This window comes from Leptidea sinapis, chromosome 4, assembly GCF_905404315.1.
Source record: "Leptidea sinapis chromosome 4, ilLepSina1.1, whole genome shotgun sequence".
Lineage (NCBI taxonomy): Eukaryota > Metazoa > Arthropoda > Insecta > Lepidoptera > Pieridae > Leptidea > Leptidea sinapis.
The window spans coordinates 4,998,955-5,023,702 of NC_066268.1; the positions used below are offsets into that span (position 1 = coordinate 4,998,955).

General features: G+C 40.6%; 1 protein-coding gene across 2 annotated transcripts; it reads right to left on the reverse strand.

Annotated features, from left to right (window-relative positions):
- Positions 1-1,158: 1,158 nt before the first annotated feature.
- Positions 1,159-23,691, reverse strand: LOC126979739 (cytochrome P450 4g15-like). 2 transcript variants are annotated; one of them, XM_050829243.1, is made up of 10 exons: positions 23,527-23,691; positions 20,646-20,735; positions 19,579-19,689; positions 17,593-17,775; positions 13,774-13,970; positions 12,745-12,808; positions 11,114-11,306; positions 9,910-10,061; positions 8,128-8,310; positions 1,159-7,157 (listed from the first exon to the last, which is right to left on the reverse strand). In XM_050829243.1, exons 1-10 carry the CDS (start codon positions 23,666-23,668, stop codon positions 6,994-6,996), a joined length of 1,479 nt encoding a protein of 492 aa, XP_050685200.1. In that variant the 5' UTR covers positions 23,669-23,691; the 3' UTR covers positions 1,159-6,993. The 2 variants fall into 2 exon arrangements, with proteins under 2 accessions (XP_050685200.1, XP_050685201.1); XM_050829244.1 differs by lacking the exon at positions 19,579-19,689.
- Positions 23,692-24,748: the final 1,057 nt, after the last annotated feature.

Here is a 24,748-nt window from a genome sequence, read left to right on the forward strand (position 1 = left end):
TTACAGCACATAATATTTCATTGCTACATTATATTAGCATCTACACAAAATATACACGTCATATACATATTATGTAATCAAAGTTAAACACAAGATTATGTAAAAAAAGAAAATCACAAATTTAAAAAGTCGGATACAGCATAAAAATTGTTACTAATTAGCCATTGATATAATTGAGTTTTAAAAGGACCGATATTCAACATTTGAATAGTATCGGGAAGTTTATTAAATATTTGAATACACATGGCATGACAATTTTTAGTAAACAAAGTAGTCCTGGGTGCTTTTGACATTCATAAGTGTCATTTCCGTGACCTACATGAATAAAGTGTTTTTGAATTTGAATTTTGAATTTGAATGCTGCGTCAAAAAATGCGGTTGACAGTATACGGGATTGCGTTCCGTTTTAAATAGTAACCAGTTTATCTGGCTATAAAGGAACGGCTTCACATATACTAAATTGATGTCATCCTGTACAGTGGTCGCAGTGCATATCGGAACATACCCTATATATCATATACGTAATGAAATGTCATTGACTGAATTATTTGTATTGAGAATATATTTCTAAGTCAAAAAATATAGGTTCCGGATCAGAAATCACCATAAATTATATACTTAATCCTTCTCCGAAACACGATGTATGGTATGAGTATTACAGCGATCGGTTCAGTAGTTTTCGCAGTATAAATTAAGGAAAAAAAACGGCCTTCTATTTATTAGTAGTATAGATTGTTTGCGATACTCTCTAAAAATATAGCGATTCACTCGATTGTATGAATCGTGCAGCCATTGATAGACTTACAGATGACGGCTATAATCTTGTAGAAAACGGAGATAGCCGAAATCCAATACGTCTTAAGCAACTGTCTGCTTTCAAACTTAGCCGGATAATACTTCGTCGCCAATAATTGTATTTACTATTATAATACTTCAATATACATACATATATACAATATACAATACTTCATTATATCAAATGACTGCACGTTTCATAGTAAAGTAAATTTGAATTTTAACTTAGGTAGCCCCGCCTCATATTAGTACGTAGTATTAACATTCCCTTTGCTCTGGAAGTCCTGGATATGAATGCTACCATAGATGCTGAAATTAAAGTATAACTTTATTGGGAGTAAGGTTAAAATAGAAACAAACATATTCACACAAGTTTTTATTAAAAACAATCAAACTTCGTGATAAATTACATACTTACACAGACCAAATCCACATAATTACCTAAACTAAGTTATTTATAACAATAGGCTGTTTTTAACTATAATTTTATATATTTACATATTTTTTATTCACAGGGAGCCAAACGCATAAAAATTGCGTGTGTACAAAGAACACATGTCAGAAGTGAATTGTATTGTAAAAGTGAATTGCATTAAACTACATATTATAAATTCCTGGTACATGTTGCTAGGATGACACATGATTTCAACCGCTATGAAAGACATTCCTATCACTTCTACCATATTTATGTTCTCCTTGTGTCTATGATCGCCTGGTACCAAAACACCGCATAATGCTTCTTTTCGCTTTTTCTCCCACGTTAAATATTATGAATTTATGTGTCCGTCTCTTTTTCGTTTCATCGACTTTAAAATCACAACGATGCTAAAGAAGTTTTCACTTTAATAAATCAGTTTTTTTTCGCAGTTAATACATGATTTGACAAATGAAATCAATGCAAAATTTATTTTATACTCTGCGGCTATTTTACATCTTAAACCAACGGTCAACAGGAGTAGGTTGGCTCGTGGTGAGCTTTCGAGCACTTTCGCACTACGTCCGATCCGATCCGTATCCGTGAAAACACGATCCGAAATTTCTATGGTAGTTTACGCAATAGATAACTCCGCCTCCATATCCTGCCCTATATCAAAGGGTTGGTATGGTGCCGGTCCCAAGCCCGGATAAAGGAGGAGGGAATCCAAGCCAAGTTGTGAGACGTACCGTGACGAGGGCTGCGTGTCTGGGGGAGAGCTCAGACTTTAACGGTGTACCTCCGATACCTGGGCACCTCGGAGTGTTATTTTATGCCCTTCGGCCAGTAAGCGGGGCTCTGCTGGTTCGTGACCTTTATTTCCCTAGCTTCTCGTGGGAACAAAGTGGAGGAAATTATATTAAATTCGATTTTGTCCAACATAGGTGCAAACCTATCTATCTCGGAACCCGAGGGTGAGCGGCTAGACGCCCCCAAGGGAACCGAAAACTTACCTCAGGTCGAGAGGCTAATCCCAGGCGAGCTGGCAACCGTTAAGGAAACCACAACGCCTACGGAAACAGACTCGAAAGTGAGAAATATTAAGACGAAGCCAAAGAAGCTGTCCGGTGCAGCCCGGAAAAGATTCAGAAAGCTTCTCCAAACGGATATGCCTGTAGAGGACGTCGACACTCACGTGTGGGCATTCGACATACCCATACTATGAGCGAGGACGAAATGCGGAAAGTGCGCCGCGCACTTCTTGCTTTGATTACCGGGGCTGAACAAGGTACCGGGCCGACATTTTTGGGCTTTGCCCACAAGCCTGGCTGGATACTGGTGACTTGTGAAAATGATTTCAGCCGAGAGTGGCTTGTGGACAAAGTCAAGGATCTGAAGCCGTGGCCGGAGGCAGAGCTCTCATGCATGTCGGAGGAACAACTGCCCAAACCCTCCATAGCCACGACTTTTCTGCCGAACACTGAGGCTGACACAGTTGAAGAGGCACTGAAGCTGATGCGCAAAATGCGGGACTGAACACCGAACACTGGAAGGTGCTCCACGCGAGGGAGGACAAGGGAGGCCAAGTGGTCACTTTTTCCTTGGACGATCCCTCCGCGGATACTCTGAAAGAGTCCGAGTACAGAGCTGCCCTTGGTTTTAGAAAGATTAATTTTAAGATCAAGGGCGTCTCTGAGGGTTCCGCAGCAGCGAGTGGACAGCAACCCACCCAGACCAGCGGGCCTGTGGGACCGGGAACATCCGGGATCTCAAGGACCCCGCAACGGCCGGCTGCCCCCACAACTACGTCCCTGGGCAAAGGGCCGATGTCGAGGAACGTCTCAGGTCCCCTCAGGGGAGGGAAGGATCAGAGTCGGGCTAATTCTAGCCGCGGGCGGAAACACCCATACTAGAAGACAGACCAACCTAAGCCTTCCACCTCCGGTGGGATCCAATGACGCACCGCAGTAATAGAGCGAGGATACTCCAGGCAAACCTCCACCACGCCAAAGCTGCTACTGCAATAATGGAGAAATGCCTTGCGAGTAGTGAGATCCTCTTTGCCCTACTACAAGAGCCGTGGGTTAACACCGGCAAAATACTGGGACTGTACACCGCTGGTAAGTTAATCTACAATACCAGCGGATCAAAACCCAGACCTTGCATAGTCTTCAACAAGAACACTAATTTCTTACCTGTTACAGAGGTCTGCACCGACGACCTTGTTGCGGCGTACATCTGTTTCTAAGGTTGGGAAGGCACCAAGGTCATCGTTTGCTCGGCGTACCTTCCATATAAAGAAAGAGACCCGACAACAGAATGGGCGAGAGTGGTCGAGTATGCACGACGCAACAACGTCGAACTGATTGTCGGGGCCGACGCCAATGCGCACCACACAACTTGGGGAAGCAGCGACGTCAACTACAGAGGTGAGCAACTTCTTAATATCTTAGACACTAACGGCCTACAGGTACTAAACAGAGGTAATAAGCCAACCTTCGTTACCTCGAACAGGCAGGAAGTTCTAGATATTACTTTCGCTACCGACAACAAAAACAAACTGAACTGTCTACAAAGAGAAACTCAGGAGTAATTTGGAGAATATCCCTAAGCGCATCAGAACCCTGGATGAGCTAGAGTTGGCAGTGAAAGTAACCACGGATGGCATAACTGACGCCTACGAGGCTAGCTGCCCTCTCTCCTTACAACACTCAAACAGGAAAGTGCCTTGGTGGAATTCAAACTTGAACAAACTAAGGAAGAAATCCAGAAGGCTGTTTAACAGGGCTAAAAAGACCCAAGAATGGGAACCCTACAAAGAAGCCCTAACAGAATACAACAGAGTAGTTAGGAAGGCCAAACGAGCATCTTGGAAGAGGTTCTGCGAGGATTTATCTAAAACTCCCCAAGGAGCCCGAGTACAAAAACTGCCCGCCAAGGACAAACCTAGCCAAATCGGCCTGCTTAAGAGACCAGATGGATCTTTTACAGCCGACGAGGTAGAAAAAGTAAGAGTACTGATGGCCCACCACTTTCCGGGGGCTACCCATCAACCATCTGTAGCAACGCCTACACAACGGCCTCTTGACGAGGGTTGGCGTAGAGCGGCAAAGATAATCAGACCCCGGGATATAAGGTGCGCCATCAAGACTCTGAAACCCTACAAGTCAAGCGGTCTAGACAACATTTTTCCAGCGCTTCTTCAAAAAGGCTTGGATATCCTAGTACCGCTACTAGTCAAGATATACCGGGTAAGCTTTGCCTGGTGCTATCTTCCAGAACAATGGACTAAGGCTAAAGTACTATTTATGCCTAAGGCAGGCAGAAAGGACTACTCCCTGCCAAGCTCCTTCAGACCCATAAGCCTTACCTCCGTGTCTTGGACAGACACATAAGAGAGGATGCTATAAGCCTAAAGCCCATTAATAGTTCTCAACACGCCTACTGTAGAGGTAGGTCTACAGAAACGGCCCTTCTACAACTTGTGGATGAAGTCGAGAAGGCGTTACAAGACAAACAGATTGCACTCTGTGCGTTTCTAGACATTGAGGTCGCCTTTGACAATACCCCGATAGTCACGCTAGTGAAGGGACTAACTAACAAAAATGTAGACTCGACCACTGTCAAATGGGTAAGGTCAATGCTCTCAAATCGCAAAGCTCTAATCTCCCTCCATGGGACATCACTGGAGCTATACACTACGCGAGGTTACCCACAAGGTGGCGTTCTTTCGCCACTTCTATGGACACTAGCAGTAGACGAACTACTTAGTAAGCTGGCAGAACTCAGGATCGATGCACTAGGGTACGCAGACGACCTAGTTATTATCGTCAGAGGTTTCTGCCAAAGCCTACTAAGCTCTATATTGCAAAAGGCGCTAAACACCATCTCACAGTGGTGTACAGCCAACAAACTGTCAGTCAACGCAGGAAAGACTGTTATTGTGCCATTCACGAGGAAACAGACACTTAACAAACTGAAGTCTCCCACCTTGAACGGCTCTACTTTAGAATTCTCAGCTGAGGTTAAGTATCTGGGAGTCAAATTCGACCAGAAACTCACATGGAACTCTCACATCGACAAAGCCGTGAAAAAGGCCAAAACAACCTTGGGTGTATGTCGACGTCTGGTAGGGAGACATTGGGGAATGCGCCCCAAGATCCTCTTATGGCTATTCACAGCAATTGTGAGACCAACAATCACATACGCCTCCATTGTGTGGTGGAACAAATCCAGCCAGAAAACAACTGCAGACAGACTAAATAGCCTGCAGAGACTTGCCTGTATGTTGGTAACCGGGGCCATGACGTCTACTCCTGGTGCGGCCATTGAAGCAATGCTAAACCTACCGCCTCTTCCACTATTCATACAGCAAGAGGCGACGGCAAGCATGCTGAGGGCAATCGCCCAGGGGGGTTCATGTAACTGGATGTCGCAAATGCTTAGGACTTTAGAGGACTCAGTTCTGCGAGACCACATATTAGGCATGTTACCTGAACAGATGATTCCAGAATTAATCTCTGTTAAACACTATATCGTGGAACTACCTTCCAGGGACGACTGGATGAACAACAAAGTCACGTGGAAGGACGGGAGCCTCATGTGGTTCACCGATGGGTCCAAAATGGAAAATAAAGTTGGCTGTGGGGTCTATGGAGAACGCCCCAGGTTTAAATCCAGCACAAACCTGGGAAGCTTTACCTCCATATTTCAAGCAGAGGTGTACGCCATCCTGGAATGCGCGGAAACCAATATCCAAAAAGGCTACTTCAATCATAACATATACATTCACTCTGATAGTCTGGCAGCATTGTTGGCTTTAGACGCTGACTTGACGTCGTCTAAGTTAGTCAATAATTGCGTTGAGTGCCTGAATTCATTAGGCATGAAAAACAGAGTGATTCTAAGATGGGTCCCAGGGCATGCCGGAATCATAGGCAATGAAAGGGCCGATGAACTCGCAAGAGCTGGGGCTAAAGCAGTCCAATATGGTCCGGAACCCATTTGTGGACTGACCAAGAGCGCCATCCGACACACCCTGAGTAACCAATGTAAACAAGAAGCACTTAAACGCTGGAACAACTCTTCAGGTTTAAACCACTCTAAAGCACTGATAAGGGCATTCAACAGTAGCTATGCGAATGAAGCCCTATCATTGAACAGGAAAAATCTATGCATACTCACTAGGATGCTAACCGGGCACTGTCGCCTAAACAAGCACCTCAGTGTGGTCGGCATCAATAGCGACAAAGCTTGCAGGTTCTGCCTTGAGGATGATGAAACACCTATTCATCTACTCTGCGACTGCGGCCCACTAATGCATAAGCGTAACACAATCTTTGGTGACTACTTTGTGCCACCAGATAGTGTTTGCAACACTCGCGTCAAGGAACTACTGCGGTTCGTAAAGGCGGCAGGGCTTGACGATGAGCTTTAGTATGAGTGGCGAACACAATAGTCCAATTCTGGACGCGGTGTTACTAGGAATCTTTTAGGACTAGGAAATAGCCACCCTCTTCAAATAATAATAATAATAATTACGCAATAGATCGGGCTTACGTCATACGATTTCTTTCCGTCAACCGTTAGAAATAGTTCTATGACTACACCAGACCGTATTTTCACGGCTACGGATCGCATTCGGATTGGACTCGGATCACACGTAGTGTGAATGCGCTCTAACACGAAGTGTATGCTACAAAATTTGAAAGATGCCATACAGTGTCAAGTTGGCACGCACACAAGCATCTAATAGTTGCCGTAATAAAAAATGTAGCGTATGTTTATTTTATTTCACTTCTTTTTTCAATTTTCACTAAATGTCCGGAATAGGGCTTCAACATAACCACCAGCTCGAATTGAAGTTTAGTATGATCTGAAGTTATCTTATAGTTGTACACAAAATGCGAAAGGACCGTCTTCATTAACATGATGGAATATGATTTACCTGAAAATGAGTTAATTTATTATTAACAATAATATAAGGACCAAATGTTTTATTTTGAGATGTCTGTCTACTGACTGAATTAAAGAACACACAAGAAAGTCAACGACCACTCTATTCAAACAAATAGAGTAATTTATAATGGCTGTAATATAAGTTTGTAAGGTGCTGCATCATATATATATATAAAATATAGAATAAACTATAAGCATATCTGCATGTAATCATCATCATCATCAGCCGGAAGACGTCCACTGCTGGACAAAGGCCTCGCCCCAAAGATCTCCATGCGCTGCCCTCATCCAACGTCTTCTGGTACGTGGTCGACATTCGAGGACTTTACTGCCCCAACGGCCATCTGACCGTCGAACTATGTGCCTTGTCCAGTGTCGGTGTATGTCGGTACTCCTACGGATCTCCTCATTTCTGATTCGATCTCGCAGGGAAACTCCGAGCATAGCCAAAGCTCCGAGCTATCATGAGCTTTCTCAGCAGGGCTATAGTTAGCGACCACGTCTGCGTACCGCATGCATGTATTACCAAATTCATTATTTTATCAAATAAATACTTCCTATTAGAAGAATATGAAATATACCTAAGAATATACCTTTTTTTACATACAAAAATACGGGATGAGACGAGGAGGACGTTCAATTGATGGTAGTTGATACGCCCTGCCCATTACAATTCAGTGCCGCTCCGGATTCTTGAAAAGCCCAAAAATTCTGAGCGGCACTTCAATTGCGCTCGTCACCTTGAGGCATAAGATGTTAAGTCTCGTTTGCCCAGTAATTTCACGGCGCCCTTCAGACCGAAACACAGCAGTGTTTTCACATTACTGCATCACGACAGAAATATGCGCCGTTTTGGTACCCATAATCTAGCCGACATCCTGCGCAAAGCAGCCACAGGTAACTGGAAACTGTAAATAGGCAATAATTTAGCAACAAGTTTTTAGGCAATAGAATCTCACCGATACAATTTCTCCTTCCTGGTCCGAAACTTGCGAAAGCAGCTGGGTTGGATGGAATTGAGTTTGGATCCAGCCATCTCTCCGGTCTGAACTGATCAGCATCAGGACCCCACACCTCCGGATTACGGTTTATAGACCAGACGTGAACTACAACTGGCACTCCGGAGGGTAGCTCGAAATTTTCTAAAAACAATATTCACAAAACTATAAGTTTTGACGCAATTTATGAAAATTCCCAGGGTTTTTATGTCCGTATATGGCTATGCACCACAATATTTAATTGACTAGATGTAATTCTGAATCAAATGAGCTATCGTTCATATATATAAGACCTTTGTCAGGAATTAACAAGTTTTGAATAAAATGAATGTCTAACACCTATACAGTTGTATTATGGTAGAAATTCGACCCTGCCTACTGAGCCAGAGGTTCCGAGTTCGAATCCCGGTAAGTGCAAATATTTATTTGATGAATATGGATGTTCTTATCCGACTCATGGATTTTTATATGTATTTATATATGCTTATGTACAAATCTCTATCCCTGGTCTGGCGCACACCAGAATCAGCTTCATCCATTTGGCTGCGTGCAACGCTCTGCGTTCTCGACTTGTCGTGGACACAGTGCTCTGTGAACGGCTGGATCACGTGGCGTTGCGTAGATACATCGCTTCATGGTGTGTCTTCTACCGCATTTATCACGGTTAGTGTTTGAAGAGATGTTACAGTCCACGGTGCGGTTTCTTCTACGTACTACAAAGCTGTGTAATGGGCTTCCTTGTGCGGTGTTTCCGGGACGATACGATATGGGTATCTTCAAAAAAAGCGCCTTCCTTAAAGGCCGGCTACGCTCCTGTGATTCCTCTGGTGTTGCTAGAGATTAATCCCTAAATTAAAACCCTAAACCCTTACAATTGAAAAAAGAAGAGTCACTGTCAGTGAATTTTGCCAAAAACGATGTGTCTGTACTCTGCACTTGCTGTAGCAAGTACCTACCACCTAAGAGGCAATAAATGGCACTAAACTTCATAATGATAACTATGACAATCTCTAAAACATTTCATCTGCAGTCCCCCTGAAAACGAGATCTGGAAAGGTCTTGAAACATCGGGTTAACTAAAATATTAATAAAATTGTAACTTTTACACGCATTTTAATCATTTAAAACGTACTTTATTTAATCGCGCTGATCTTCCGCGGCCCCCTGGTGAGCCATGGAATAACTACTATTGTTAAATAGCATTTTTATTTTTTTAACCGTTAATATTTTTTTAAAGTTGATCATTTTATTTTGGTACTACTGTCCAGAATATAGGTTAATAAATATTGAAATAAAAGTAATTTCAGCAACAGAAACAAACAAAAAGTTCGATCCCATTGAGTATAATCACTTTCTCTGTCCATATATCCCTATGTATGCTTAAATCTTTTAAATTACGCAACGGATTTTGATGCGGTTTTTTTAAATAGATAGAATGATTGAAGAGGAATGTTTATATGTATAAAAACATTCATTAAATACTGAAATAGAAATACTGTTTTTTTTGAGGTTTCTAATGTGATGTCGTAAATAATTACATATTTTCCGCTTACATTGCAAACGCAGGCTGAACCCTACGAGATTTATCAAAATAATGCACTAAGTATTGAACACATTGAAAAGTTCTACAGAAAAATCTACTTATGGATATCCCAAAATATTTTTTTTTATCATTTACTTTTACTAACTCTCGCACTTATCAAAGGACTATAAGTCAATATAATTATCACCAATATAACATACTTAATTGTACTTTCTTATCAGAATGTCGAGCAATGACCGGTCCGATTGGGTACAGACGAATGGTTTCCTTGATAACAGCTTCCAGATACGTAAGTGATGATAAATCTTCTTTAGTCAAATCCTTTTCACTACTGTCCATTACTTTGCATATCCTGGAACAATGGAGTGAAAGCAAAATAAATTTTAAAATCATGATTTAGAAGGATCCCGTTGGTTGAGAGCACTTTCAATATCTACTCTCTAACGATTTAGAAGAAATATCCAGGGGTTTTTGGAGGCAAAAACTGATCTAGCTCTCGTCTCATCTTCTTGCTCTTCCTCTCTAGGAAATTACATTTTTTTTAATTTCTCCAACGTCTTTTTATAATTAAATAACCAGCTGTTTCGTTTATTAAGGTATTCTGCCACCCGAAAGACATCTATTTTTATGTGAAAATAAGGTACGAGACGAGCAGGACGTTCAACTGATGGTATTTGATACGTCCTCCTCACATCACTGCAGTGCCGCTCACGATTCTTGTGCAACCCAAAAAGCAACACTACAACAGCGCTCGTCACCTTGACACATAAGATGTCAAGTCTCATGTGCCCTTCACTAGCTACGGCGCCCTTCACGAAACAGCGACCGAAACACAATAATGTTTACACATTAACTTCACGGTAGTAATAGGCGCCGTTGTGGTACCCATAATCTAGCCGGCATCCTGTGCAAAGGAGCTGGTAAAGGAAAATATATCAGCACACAGATCACCTGAACCCTGATCGTTTCTGATCATCACCCCCCATGCTCTTAACTTATTTTATTTCTTCTGCCGCATTTATCACAGAGAAATGTTCCGAAGAGTGCGAGATAGCGCATTATTTGCCATAAACATAAACAGCATTCTCACCACTAAATGCCTGGTGTTTTCCCATAGTACTGATTTCAAGGATTTTTTTTTCACGTACAAGCAAACTATGGAAGCAACTTCCTCGAGTGGTACTGCCATGTCGATATAATACGGTTGGTTACCTCCGAAAGAACTTATTTATACTAAATGATAAGGGTGGCAATGCTCAGAAAAGCCATAGTAACCGACCAGTAATGCGCAATGTGATGGAGGCTATCCAAAGCCTTCTGTTAATCAGCCGATAATATTTTCTTAGCTGAATTTGTAAGCTATTAATTTTTGATATATTATCTATATTTAAGATATTAACTTACTCTTGATAAGCCTTTTCTTGTATTTCAGGGTACGTTCCGAGACAAATCAAGGCGAATAGAATTTGATAAGTCGATGTATCATAACCAGCCAACATCAAGTTGTCCACTATATTTCTCAATTGAGAGTTTGTATATTCGTTGGTTTTATCAGAATTTTCTATGAGTATATCCAAGTAACTTCGGAAACTACCATCTGCAATGTTGAAATGTAAGTAGATAGGATCATTAGAGTGTAAACAATTTGTTATGTATTGACAATGATAACCCTCACTTCTGGGAGTGATTACACAAATAGAACTGAAAACAAAATTTTATGAACGATGCGGATAACAAATTGTTTACATTTACAAGAGTGACATCTCAAGTCAATTTCCTAATATGCAAATATTGGGGTTGAGCAGGTTATCAACTGTAAAATAGGTCCTGTAGATGAAACCACAACCTGAGAGTTGAACAAAGCATACAGGATTTTATGGTGATACGTCACTCGAACGGTTGGCTCAGTTGGAAAGACCACACGCACGAAACGCGAGAGGTCGCGGGTTCGAGTCCCGCATCGTTTATAAAATTTGGTTTTTAGTTTTATTTGTATTATTAAAGGGGATTAGGAAGCACAAATTTATAAAGATAATATGGAGGGAAGTTTCCCCTCCCTCTTCCCTTTCTTCTTCCCTTCCTCCTCCCCTTCCTTCTTCCCTTCCCTCTTCCCATCCTTCTTCCCCAAACCTTGCAAAGATCAGGCTTAGACATGTGTGAAGCACTGTTGAATCATTATAATTTTACGAAAATTTGTAGATTTTTTGTCTCTATAAATCGAGCGAGGTGTTTTTATTCTATATTGGCCAAAATGAACGAATTATGAGTTATCGGAAGATTGGCTTAGCGTAGACCCCTCGGACTAAGAGAAGGCCATCGCGTAGAAGATTAGAAGCCCTATCTCTTGAAGCTCACGTTCGTTAAACAGATAACTAACAAAAATAATCCGAGACGTGCAGGAATCACTTTAAAAAAAAACAAAGATCACATAATACTAGTGGGAGGCTCCTTTGCTCAGGATGCCGGCTAGATTACGGGTACCACAACAGCGCCTATTTCTGCCGTGAAGCAGTAATGTGCAAACATTACTGTGTTTCGGTCTTAAGGGCACCGTAGCTAGTTAAATTAATGGGCAAATGAGACTTAACATCTTATGCCTCAAGGTAACGAGCACAATTGTAGTGCCGCTCAGAGTTTTTGGGCTTTTCAAGAATCCGCAGCGGCACTGCATTTCAATGGGCAGGGCGTATCGATTACCATCATTGTCTTTTCCCATTGGTCTTGTCCCTTATTTTTATAAAAAGAAACTAGATCCCGATTTCCAATATTTCTGCCATGGACATTTTTCTTATGAAAGACGAGGAGAAACGAGCGCACGGGTATCCCGATGTTATATGATCACAGATGCCCACATTCTACTGCAACACTAAAGGAATCACAGCAGAAATGGTGGCTCTTTAGAAACGTGTAGGAACTTAAATATTTAAAAAGTAGTGTTATATCTTCTACGGTAGTAACAAATCCTTCGTGTTTGAGCCTTACTCACACTTGACCAATTACAATTTCAGGAAAGTCTGTGTAATCAACATTTTTACCATTATAATTAGTTTCTCCCATTAAAAGTCGATCTTGATATTCTTTCCTCCTTAATGTCACCATCTAAAATAAAAAAAAAAAACATTGTTTGTTTTAGATCAAATGACAGAAGTGAAAACTTCACCAAGGTGACACAAAGATTGAGACATACCTACTTCAACTATAAACACATTGAAAGCTGACAATATTGAGATATAACGCGTCATTGATTCTGCGAATCAAAACATCTATGCGAAAGTTTTGTGATGCAGCGAATAAACCTCAAAAATAAAACTAAATTCACTTAACGTAATATATTCTTCGATTGTTTTGCTTTTGGGTGATATAATTATTAAACGTTGAGTGTGGACGATAGATTTGTAGCACATCAGCAAATTTACGCTCATATTATGTTATTATCACTTATCTAGATTAAATGTAAAAATAAATTCGCGTCAAAACAAAAAACTATGGTTCTAAATCTGGTTCTCACGAAAATATTAAGCCAATTGAATTCAATCCGAATCGTCTATGTGGGACCAGCGCGCTCATGCAATAACGAGGAGTAGAGATTGGGCAGCAACCTATCTATCATACAATAATAATGTTTACAATTATTTTATATGGATGCTAATCATTGTGTTATAACGAAAATAATTGTTAAATTTGCTATGTGCGGTACTAGACCACACCCCCAGAACCATTTTAGAAGAAAGATAGCAGTGTCCTGTTTTCGCATAGAGATATGAATCAGCGATGACCGGTTGAATGCGAACCTGATCTAATGATGCTTTGCTTGTAAGCCTTGTGTATGTACTTACTTAAGTTTTTTCTGATCTTATTTTAATTATCATTGCGAACTCAACTCATGTTAGCAATCCGGACAAATCTTCGTGATTTTTGGTTTGCTGCTTTATTTATATAAATATGTAAAGTTTTAAATAAATATATAAAAAAAAAAAAAAAATCAAAGAAAATATCCATTACATATTATTTCAAATTCAACAAGATCGGTGTCAAGCAATAACTATTATTTGAATATTTTTTACCTCATCAGTAAGACTCCATATAATTTTGAGCATTTCATCCTGTTTCTTCTTCAAACTGCTAAATTTGAATATAAAATCGAGCATGAGCCAGGGATATTGAACCCTTTCAGTCATAATTTTTAGCATAGATTGCACTGCAGCCGCGTACTCGTCTGTAACTATATCTTTATCTTCTGTTTTAAAGCCCAGTGTGGTTTCTGTAATTATTATAAAATAAGCTTTAGCAGTTGTTTGAATTTTGGGTGATTGTGTAGGCTAGTAGCTATTTTTTATGTGACAATAAGAGACGAGACGAGCAGAAGGCCTGCGATCAACTTTAAATTAGCGATTCAATTCCGATACAGTTCAGTTTAGGTACCTAAACTGAATCGCTAAGATTCATACCATGAAGTGCCTATACTTGAATGGCGTTTGAATCGCATATAATAATAATCGCTGAACTTCCGGCTCATCTCGTCCCTTACTGTAATAAAAAAAAGGAAAGCTTATCAATTTTTACCTAAGTAGGAACTTATATAAAATCACTAGTCACTAGTTACCACACTCGCGGCCTAGTGCCGCTATGTTTCGCATAGGTTAGTGTCGAGGACCGGAGGCCATCCCTTCCCTCCCCCCCCCACAAATTATGAGAGCGGTCCGTAAAAAGATATTACCCCAGGAGGGTACCGGCTCTACCAGAGCCGGAGAATCCCTCCCCGAGCACTCTCACTCGGGCCGCCTTTCGTATTTTGGGGTGGGCACAGAACCGCGCATGACCGAGGACAAACGAGGCAGTAACACCACGGCTACCCGCTCCATGCTCAACGTGGACTTTTGCAATATCAGGGGAATTCACTCCAATTTAATCGCCGTCCACCACCACCTTGAGACGGCGCAGCCGGCCTTGTGTTTCCTTACGGAGACGCAGATATCTCGACCTAGCGATACGTCATATTTAACGTACCCCGGGTACAAAATTGAGCACAACTTTTTACCTCATGCCGGGGTATGTGTGTACGTTAGGGAGGATATCTGCTGTCGCCGTCTCGGCAATTTTGAGGGTAGGGACCTGTCTACTCTCTGGCTCCGCGTAGATTTAGACGACCGCGTCCGTATCTATGCGTGTGTCTACAGGTCCCATAGTGGTAACGCAGAAACCCATCATCTCATGGGCTGCGTTCAAGCGGCAATTGACGTCGTGCTTGCACAGATCCCCTCCGCTGAAATCGTAGTCTTGGGTGATTTCAACGGGCACAATGCCGAATGGCTTGGATCACGTACCACAGACTACGCAGGGCGATCTGTGCATAATTTTGCATTGGCGTATGGTCTGTCCCAATTGGTTGAGTCGCCAACGCGGCTCCCGGATGTGGATAGCCACATGCCGTCCTTATTAGATCTTCTGCTGACTACACATCCCGATGGTTACCAGGTCTTTGTCGACGCCCCTCTCGGAACGTCCGACCATTGCCTGGTCAGGAGTGTAGTGCCTATCCGACGCCAACGTCGCAGACCACCAGCGACCCGCCGCGTTTGGCACTACAAGTCAGCAGATTGGGATAGGATGCGTTCCTTTTTTGCATCCTACCCTTGGGGCAAGGTTTGTTTCCCTTCGGATGATCCTAGTGCCTGCGCCATTGCAGTAGGTGATGTGATACTGCAGGGCATGGATATTTTTATACCAAGCTCTGTAGTACCGATCGGTGGCAGATCACAGCCCTGGTTCGATGCGTCAGTTAAAGCAGCATCTGACTTCAAAAAACAGGCGTATCGAACTTGGGTTGCGGCGCTGGGCACAAAGCATCCGAACTGCAAAGTTCTTAAGAGGAAATATAACCGTGCCTCCAGATTTTTTAAGCGGCAAATCGCCCGTGCGAAGTCTACGCACGTCGTCAAAATTGGCGAGCAGCTTTCCAGTTACCCGAACGGAACACGCAGGTTCTGGTCGTTGTCGAAAGCTGCTCATGGTAACTTCAACCAGCCGTCCATGCCGCCGTTGCACATGAGTGACACCCTGGCCCATACGGCAAAAGAGAAAGCCGAGCTCCTGTGCGCTCTTTTCGCCTTCAACTCGACTCTTGACGACAACGGAAAAATACCGCCGACCATCCCGCGGTGTCAGAGCTCTATGCCTGAAGTACAGTTCAGACAGAAAACTGTTAGGCGAGCTCTGTTTTCGTTGGACGTCAGGAGGTCGAGCGGGCCGGATGGCATTTCTCCAATCGTGCTTAGAACGTGTGCCCCTGAGTTGACGCCGGTGCTAACGCGTTTATTCCGGCACTCTTATTCCAAAGGCGTAGTCCCTGACTCATGGAAGTCAGCCCTTGTCCATCCGATCCAAAAAAAGGAGACAGTTCGGATCCGGTGAACTACAGGCTCCCTATCACCTCCCTGCTCTCCAAAATCATGGAGAGCATAATTAGCCACCAGCTTTTAGTATACCTAGAGGGTCACCTGATCAACGACCGACAGTACGGCTTTCGCCATGGACGGTCGGCAGGTGATCTTCTGGTATACCTTACACATAGATGGGCGGCGGCTATTGAAAGTAAGGGGGAAGGCCTGGCAGTTATCCTGGTTATAGAGAAGGCCTTTGATCGTGTATGGCACAAGGCGCTCCTCTCAAAACTTCCATCATTTGGGCTTCCCGAGAGCTTGTGCAAGTGGACCTCCAGCTTCCTCACTGGGCGTAGCATACAGGTCGTTGTCGACGGATATTTCTCGAACCCGAAGCCCGTGAATGCTGGAGTGCCCCAAGGCTGTATGCTATCTCCTACGCTGTTTCTTCTGCATATCAATGATATGTTGGACACCTCCAACATGCATTGCTATGCAGATGACAGCACTGGTGATGCCGCATACACGGGCCATGCAGGTCTCTCTCGGGAAATCATCGACCAGTGCCGGGAGAAACTTGTGTCTTCTATCGAGTCCTCTCTCGAGAAGGTCGCGGAATGGGGTAAATTGAACCTTGTCCAATTTAACCCCCAGAAGACTCAAGTTTGCGCGTTTACCACTAAAAAAAAACCCATTTGTCGTATCACCGCTCTTCGAGAACACTTCTCTTAAAGCCGCGCCTAGTATCGGAATACTGGGTCTCGAAATCTCGAGCGATTGCCAATTCCGTGGCCATCTGGAGGGCAAAGCCAAATTGGCTTCGAAGAAGCTGGGCGTCATCAATAGAGCACGGCAATACTTCAAGCCGGCCCACATTCTAGCGCTCTACAAAGCGCAGGTCCGGCCACACATGGAGTATTGCTGTCATCTCTGGTCTGGTGCACCCCAGTATCTGCTTGATCCATTTGACCGCGTGCAACATAGAGCAGCTCGAATTGTCGGGGACTCAGTGCTCTGTGAACGGCTGGATCACTTGGCGTTGCGTAGAGACCGCTTCATTGTGTGTCTTCTACCGCATCTAACACGGGGAGTGTTCCGAAGAGCTGTTTAACCTGATTCCTGCCGCCGAATTTCACCATCGCACGACACGCCACAAGTTAGGATATCATCCCCACCATCTGGATGTGTGGCGGTCCTCTACAGTGCGGTTTTCAAGAAGCTTTCTCCCTCGTACTACAAAGCTGTGGAATGAGCTTCCTTGTGCGGTGTTTCCGGGACGATACGACATGGGTACCTTCAAAAAAAGTGCGTACACCTTCCTTAAAGGCTGGCAACGCTCTTGTGATTCCTCTGGTGTTGCAAGAGAATGTGGGCGGCGGTGATCACTTAACACCAGGTGACCCGTACGCTCATTTGTCCTCCTATTCCATAAAAAAAAAACTAGTCAATCCTAACCAATGTTGTAAACTCTCAAGTTCAAAGATTTACAAAAAGTGTACTTACGGCATACGATTTCCAAAATATTCCTTGTTATTATATCAGTTATATCGAAAGTCTTATTCTCTTCATATCTCAGAGAGCTGACGAGACGCTTTGATTGTTTATTGAATATTTCCAAAAAACTATCCAGTACAATTGGTTTGAACGCGTTGTCAATGAATCTCCTGTTTTTCTTCCAAACAGGGTCTGCGAAACACTCGTCGTGATTACTGTCATAATTAATAATGGTATCAACTAAATACTATGATTTATAATTTAAAATGATGATGATTTAGATGGATTGACGCATGGGCCAGCCATATTTAAGGGAAGGGAACGACCCGGGACACAAGCAATGCTATTTTAGTGAGCATGACGATCCGTGTTACAGCATGATAACTAGGAATATATTCATGTTACATTCATAAGAGTATCATTATCATCATCAGCTGGAAGACGTCCACTGCAAGACAAAGATCCAAAGGTCTCCACGACTATGGGTACTGTGCTGCCCTCATCCTCATTCATCATCGGAATACGTTATTCCGGCGATCCTGACCAGATCGTCGGTCCATCTTGTGGAGGGCCTACCAACACTGCGTCTTCCGGTACGTGGTCGCCATTCGAGGACTTTTCTGTACCACCAGATATCTGCCCGTCAAACTATGTGCCCTGCTCACTGCCACTTCAGTTTCGCAATCATTTGGGCTACGTCGGTGATTTGGGTCTCTTACGGATCTCCTATCATTTCCGATTCGATCACCCAAGCAAACTCCAAGCTTAGCCCTCTCCATCGCGATCTCTGAACAACCATGTGCTTTGTCATATGAGTATACAATCTTAATTTAAAGACCTATTATTAGGTAGACCAGGAGCATCTATTTTCCTTACCTACTTCTTTATCTTCAATGCGACCTTCAGTGAAAAACTTGGTATTACCGGTAAAATATACAATTTTCTCTGGCACTGATAATGCATAACATTATATGTGAACAAGCCAGTGGCTCGTATCGTGCTGCCTTTCTGAGACTTATTTTGAATAATAATTAAAAGATGTGAAAGCTTATTCACATCTTAAATTTATTCAATCTTAAATTAATTCAATCTATAAAAGCGTGACTATACCACGAGGGGACTTAAGCTCTTTTCAGACTACGCTACAATATAGTTCATAGCACAACAATATCGCGCACCATACATTATTAAGGGCACGTTCACACTTCTCTCTGTATGATATATTATTGGCTTACTATACGAAATAAAATTGAGCGTGTGCTGAGGCCATGCTGTGCTATATCGTGAGCTCTTCTTCCTTCTTCTATCTTCAAAAAGTTTCAAATCACCACGTTCTACTCTGAACTTTGTATCATTTGATATCCATGCCCTGGCATTTTTCTTCTTTAGCATTAATGACAAGATAGTGTCAAATTCTGCATTGTCATCATCGCTCTATGAGCTTTCAAGACTATCCAGTATTAAATCCATTGTGTCGATCGTGTGCGCACTCTTCAAAGATCGCGGTCAACTGAGCTTGCCATGTATTTTAATAATTTGCGATTATATCGCGTAATGTGAACACCATGCTTTATAGTATAGCATTAGGTCCGTATTTGCTAACCTATATATCACAATAGTAAAGCGTAGTCTGAAAAGAGCTTTACTTGATATTGTGGTGCTCAGCTCGTTGTGCTCTTAATTGTATCAGTAGTTCACACAATAAGCGGGATACAAACAAGTTGTAACACAACCCTGAGGATACTTATTATAATGAGGTTGCCCACAGAACAGTATGTCTTTTACCTGTTCTGTGGTTCTGGTAATGCCAATTTAATCGTGTTCGTCGCCAGGAGTTGCAAGCGAAAACTGATCAATTGTTTTTTTTTTATTTTAATATTGGTTCCATTCTTCACCCCAGGTGGAGCGCGGTCAGGTTAAGGATAAGGTATTTAAAGTAAATGGCGCAAACAACATTTTTTATGTTAGTTTTATAAAGTTAGTTAAGTTACTTACAACTTGCCGATATAAGTTCTGATCCCACGTATGAATCGATAAGTTTATATACAAATAGTTTGTGTACGCACTGGTTGGCAACTGTGGCAGCGTCTTCTGGATTCGTTATTACTATAAGAACAAAAATTAATATCATATTTTTATTATATTGCATATGATTACATAAAATTAAAACAATCATTATAATAAGCGTACCAAGATTACTAATACTAATTACTGGCAGCATTTCCGCGTTGGATAGCTAGGTTGATACGTTGACCGAAAGAGCTGCCAGCGCGAGAGCTTGGGTTTCCAGAAGCCTTATTGAGGCGCGGGCCAAGTGTCTCGACACCAAACGGCACAAAGATGTAAGGTACTGAGACCGATATATTTGCGACGCTTGCTGTCTTCGGCAGTCGAAGCAGTAGCCCCAGCACCAACTGACGTAACTTGAACATGAGAAGGAGCCAGAGTGTCGACGCAAGTCGCGTCCCAGACCAGCGCCCTTCCCCATGCCCAAGCCACCAGGGTCATTCCATCAGGACGCTTGCCATCGCGTCTGGTAGTACCATTTTAATTACTATCAAAATTTGGATAGTGGTGGGTGTTCTTATATAAACAAAAGAGGATAAACAAGCATACATGGGTAGCTTCAAAAAAAGCGCGTAGGTACACCTTCCTTAAAGGGCAGGGAACGCGCCTGTGATTCCTCTGCTTTTGCAAGAGAATGTGGGCGGCGTTGATCAGTTAGCATCGTATACGCTCCTTTTCCTCATTTTCCATAAAAAATATGCGTAATATGCAGATGAACATCCTTTTTTATTATTAATTGGTAGAGTTCTCGTGACAGGAGTCGTCCGCCTCGCTTAAATGTCACTGCTTGTAGCGGCGACGTGGGACGAGTCGTTCCCTTCCCTTATGTTTGAGGGAGCTATGGTTGATGGTTGCGTCATGCTTGTGAACGTGACGGTGAAGAATCGGATCAAAAGCTTTTTTCTGTATTGTTTTTGCACGTATCTAATACATTTATATGATTTTTCATCCTGTTAAGGTCGGAATTTTAAACTTAAATAAAATCATGATCTTACTATAAATATAAATGGGGCCGATGTTAAACTTGGCTGCTCCGTTATGTTTGTTGGTGAACTCTCCCATGTACATAAGCTTGGTGAATAAATCTGTAAGACAAAGAGAAGCATTACAGTTTAAAGTCGAAGTCAAATAAACTTTATTCAATTTGACTTAAACTAAGCGCTTTTGTATTGTCACTATAAATATTTCTCTTAAATTACTAGATCTATCATATGTTCGGATAAAACTGCTGGTGAGAAAAACATCCAAGAAACTCAACGGCCACTCTTTGCTTGCTTAGCATAATCTTTGATATCGTTTTTATAGTCATTTGACGGCTTTAATTACACTGAGGTTAAGCTAAGCAGCCCAATGCAAAGTTTTACGTAAGTAAGATCAAAGTTTAAGTAGGCTGTATAGATGGACCTTGGTTAACGTCATGAAGCAACACGAGTACAAAGAGTTAAAGGACTTCTTAATAATTGGGTGACTCCAATTGATTACTGTGTTAAATTGTTTCTCGGCCATTTCTGGACCGATAAAAAAAAAACTTGAACTCATAGAAAGCTTTCGAAATTTTCTAGGTTACTGTCGAGACTGAATTTTGAATTTCGACTTGAGTCAATTATTATAATTAAAAACAAACAATTAAAATCAGCAATATTCTAAATTAGCACGCGCTATTTATATTTATTTTAAAATTGAGGCGATTGATCAAATCTTGATTAATTAATAAATTTTGTTTTGTCTTTGTACACAGACTTATAGAGCAAGAGCCCGTGGAACCCAGACCTACGTCCACGATGTTCCATTACGGAGTTTGGGTTACAGCGGCTTTGGCAGGTAAACGGTACTAAAGGTGTATAAATTACCGATCTTAATACATCAAAGAATAAAGTGTGATTTTTCGGTATTACCTTCAGAATATTATTAAAAATCACGTTATTCATTGCGAGACACTTACCATCGTGGCAACCCCTTGTCAGACACCCTTAATGTTCACGAAATTATAATTTTACTTACGTCATAGTCATTTAGTAGCTTAAACTCATGGTGGGATTTGGTATTATTTGATGTACTTATTTTACACACCTTTAGTACCGTTTACCTGCCAAAGCCACGTCTGGCAAGGTAAATTATATATTTTAAAGCTTACTGGATATACGTAATCGCATGCAGGGCTGAATGAATATATAATATAATATTTTGGAAAAGAACATAGGCTTACTATTCTTTTTTTCACTCCTGTTAGCTTAACCCATAAACCCATAGTTTGTGGAGTATCTATGGATAGGTCTGCAAAAATGATATTGAGGTTTCTAATATAATTTCTTTCTAAACTGAATAGTTTACGCGAGAGACACTTCCAAAGTGGTTAAATGTGTCCCCCCCCCTCTCTGTTACTTCTAAACTAAATGAATGATAAAACTAAAAAAAATATATGATGTACACTACGATGCAAACTTCCACCGAAAATTGATATGAACGAGATCTAGTTAGTATTTTTTTTAATACGTATAAATGATGAGAGCTCATTTCCTCTGTATGATTTTGAGCAAAGATTTTTTGCCTTTTCCATTTAAATAATTTAATATCATTTTCCTTTCTATATAACTTTTATATTATGTTACTTGCTGCTACGGAACCCTTCATGAGCGAGTCCGACTCGTAAGTTTTAAAATATATAATTTAGCAACAATATGCAAAATGTGTTGACTATATCGCTGACAACACTGTCAATGATAATACTGAAGTTAATCAGCCTTACAAATAAACGCGGGAAACATTAAACGTCCGAATAAATTGGTATATTCGGACGTTAGCAATATGTCTATTTGTAAATATCTTTTGGTTTTTTCTCAGGTGTATATAACTTTATACCAAGTATATTTGTAAAGCCGTTAAAGTTTATTTCATCTAACCTAATTTTAAAATTAAAACAGTTATATGTTAACTAACTAATATCGTGCCTAGCTTTCATTGTCTACTGATATTTTAGTGTTATTTAAGTAAAGTTAATAAGTTATTACGTAAGTATTTGTTCATCCCAAATGTTTGCCCAAATAAAATGCTTCCTTCTAGGATAGACTCCGCAAATCTCAGAACCGCATTCTCCAAACGGTTTGTGACGGGATGCCTAGCAATATTTTTTCATATTGGCTATCTGTGCATAAAAACAAAAATAGTAAATAAATTACGGTGCCAGGACCAAGACGCCTGGGAAGAGCTTTATCAACCTTTCCAGATAGATTATATAGTTTTGTGTATATTTTACTTTTTATCTTTATATAAAATATAAGAATATTAGTACTTATTTGTATCATAATATGTATACTGGATAATTTTCCTTCAATAAAAACTTATTATTATTATTATAAAAGATATGTAATGTATATTGATATAGCAGTTTGGTAAGAAGTAAATTCTGAAATAAAGAATGAGTAAATGAGTCTATATAACAAACTATATTTCTTTTACAATTTTTAAAACTTACATTTAAAAATCAAACGTCAGATATCAAAATTATTGACGTTTTTATGTTAGTTTTTTAACATGTTGACTGAAAGATCTATATAGTCATAATAGTCGATCGAAAAAAATGTATCTTAGTAAGAAGTAAATTCTAGGATGAAGAATGAAAAATATTGTAAATTTGTCTATATATCACACTATTTTCTATTACCTACAATTTCAACTTACGTTTATAAATCAAACGTCAGCCATAAAAAATATTGATGATTTTTAAGCTATAATTTAACAGGTTGAATAGAAATTAATTTAAGGTCTAAATAGTCAAATGATCCAAATTTTTGACAGAATCATCTCTCTTCTATCATCTGAGCTCACATCAGAATCGAAATTAACTTTGTTTTAAAGCACCTACCAATAAAAACTTACCTTTCTTACTAAGACCATAGCTAAAGGCGGGTATGGCATTTGGAATAGACGGCACTAATGGTGAAGAACGCAATCTCACTTCATTTAAACCATAACACAACATTAACAATAGAATAAATACAAACAGTATTATCAATAACATTTTAAAGTCAGTGACTTGTACGAGCGGCTTCAACAGACTAACGGTAGAGAAACTTGTTTTGTGACGAATGTATTACGCTTGTAAATTATTAATTACTTCGGATGAACTTGAAGTTGATGTGTGTTTGAATTTTTATACAGGTACTTTTAATATTGATTTATGCAACCTCAGTAACTGGTAAAAAAACACATTTAAAAAAAAATCTACCCCAGACGGATGTAAAATTTGCTGGATGATCCTGCTATCGATAAATTTCCTTCATGATTTTAAAGCTATTTCGAACTTTTTAACCCTAGTCACCTAACCTTTGCATGTACCCCTCTATGCCTAACCATTCGTCGATTCGACAAATATTTTAAGAAAATGTTTATTATCCGTGAATTATATATGTATAGACATGTAAGAAATATATAAATGTCAGGTATACTGTTAATTGTAAAATAAAACATTTTTTTATAAATTTTTATATTTAATATTTATCTTTCTTAACCGATTTGTTAGGCACTTAGTTACATGAGATCATAATCATAATCAGTTTATTTTAAAAATAACAAAAAAAAAATTAAGTGGTATGTCGCCTTTTCTTTTTTGGCAATCTAATATTGTGAAATCCTACGTAAGCAAAAAATTAAAAAAATCTACAATTTTTCATTGCAAGTTACGCAAATGTCAACTTTATTTTTTCAGCAGATTGCGGTATTACAATTAGAACAGTAACTCTTGATCATACGCCTTTTTTTATAAGAACAAAACCCACAAACTTTTCTTTTCTTCATTTCTAGTGGTTCTGATGGTAGAAGATGAGTACTAGATGTAGATGGGGCTGCAGTTAAGGTTCCTTCCTTTTTAGCACCTAGCAAATCTTCAATATTTTGCTTTATGTGCGTTGGCATTGTTCGTATTTCCAATCAAATTTTTAGCCAGGGTTCTACAAGTTGTGAATGTAACTTCTTCATAATATCATGGCGAGTTATAGTGGTTTATCCAACTCGAACAATATTTATTGCCGCTGATCTTCCTAATGTACGGCCTTTGCTTGTCGCCCAAACACAGGTTAACCTGTGGAGGTTACTTCTGAAA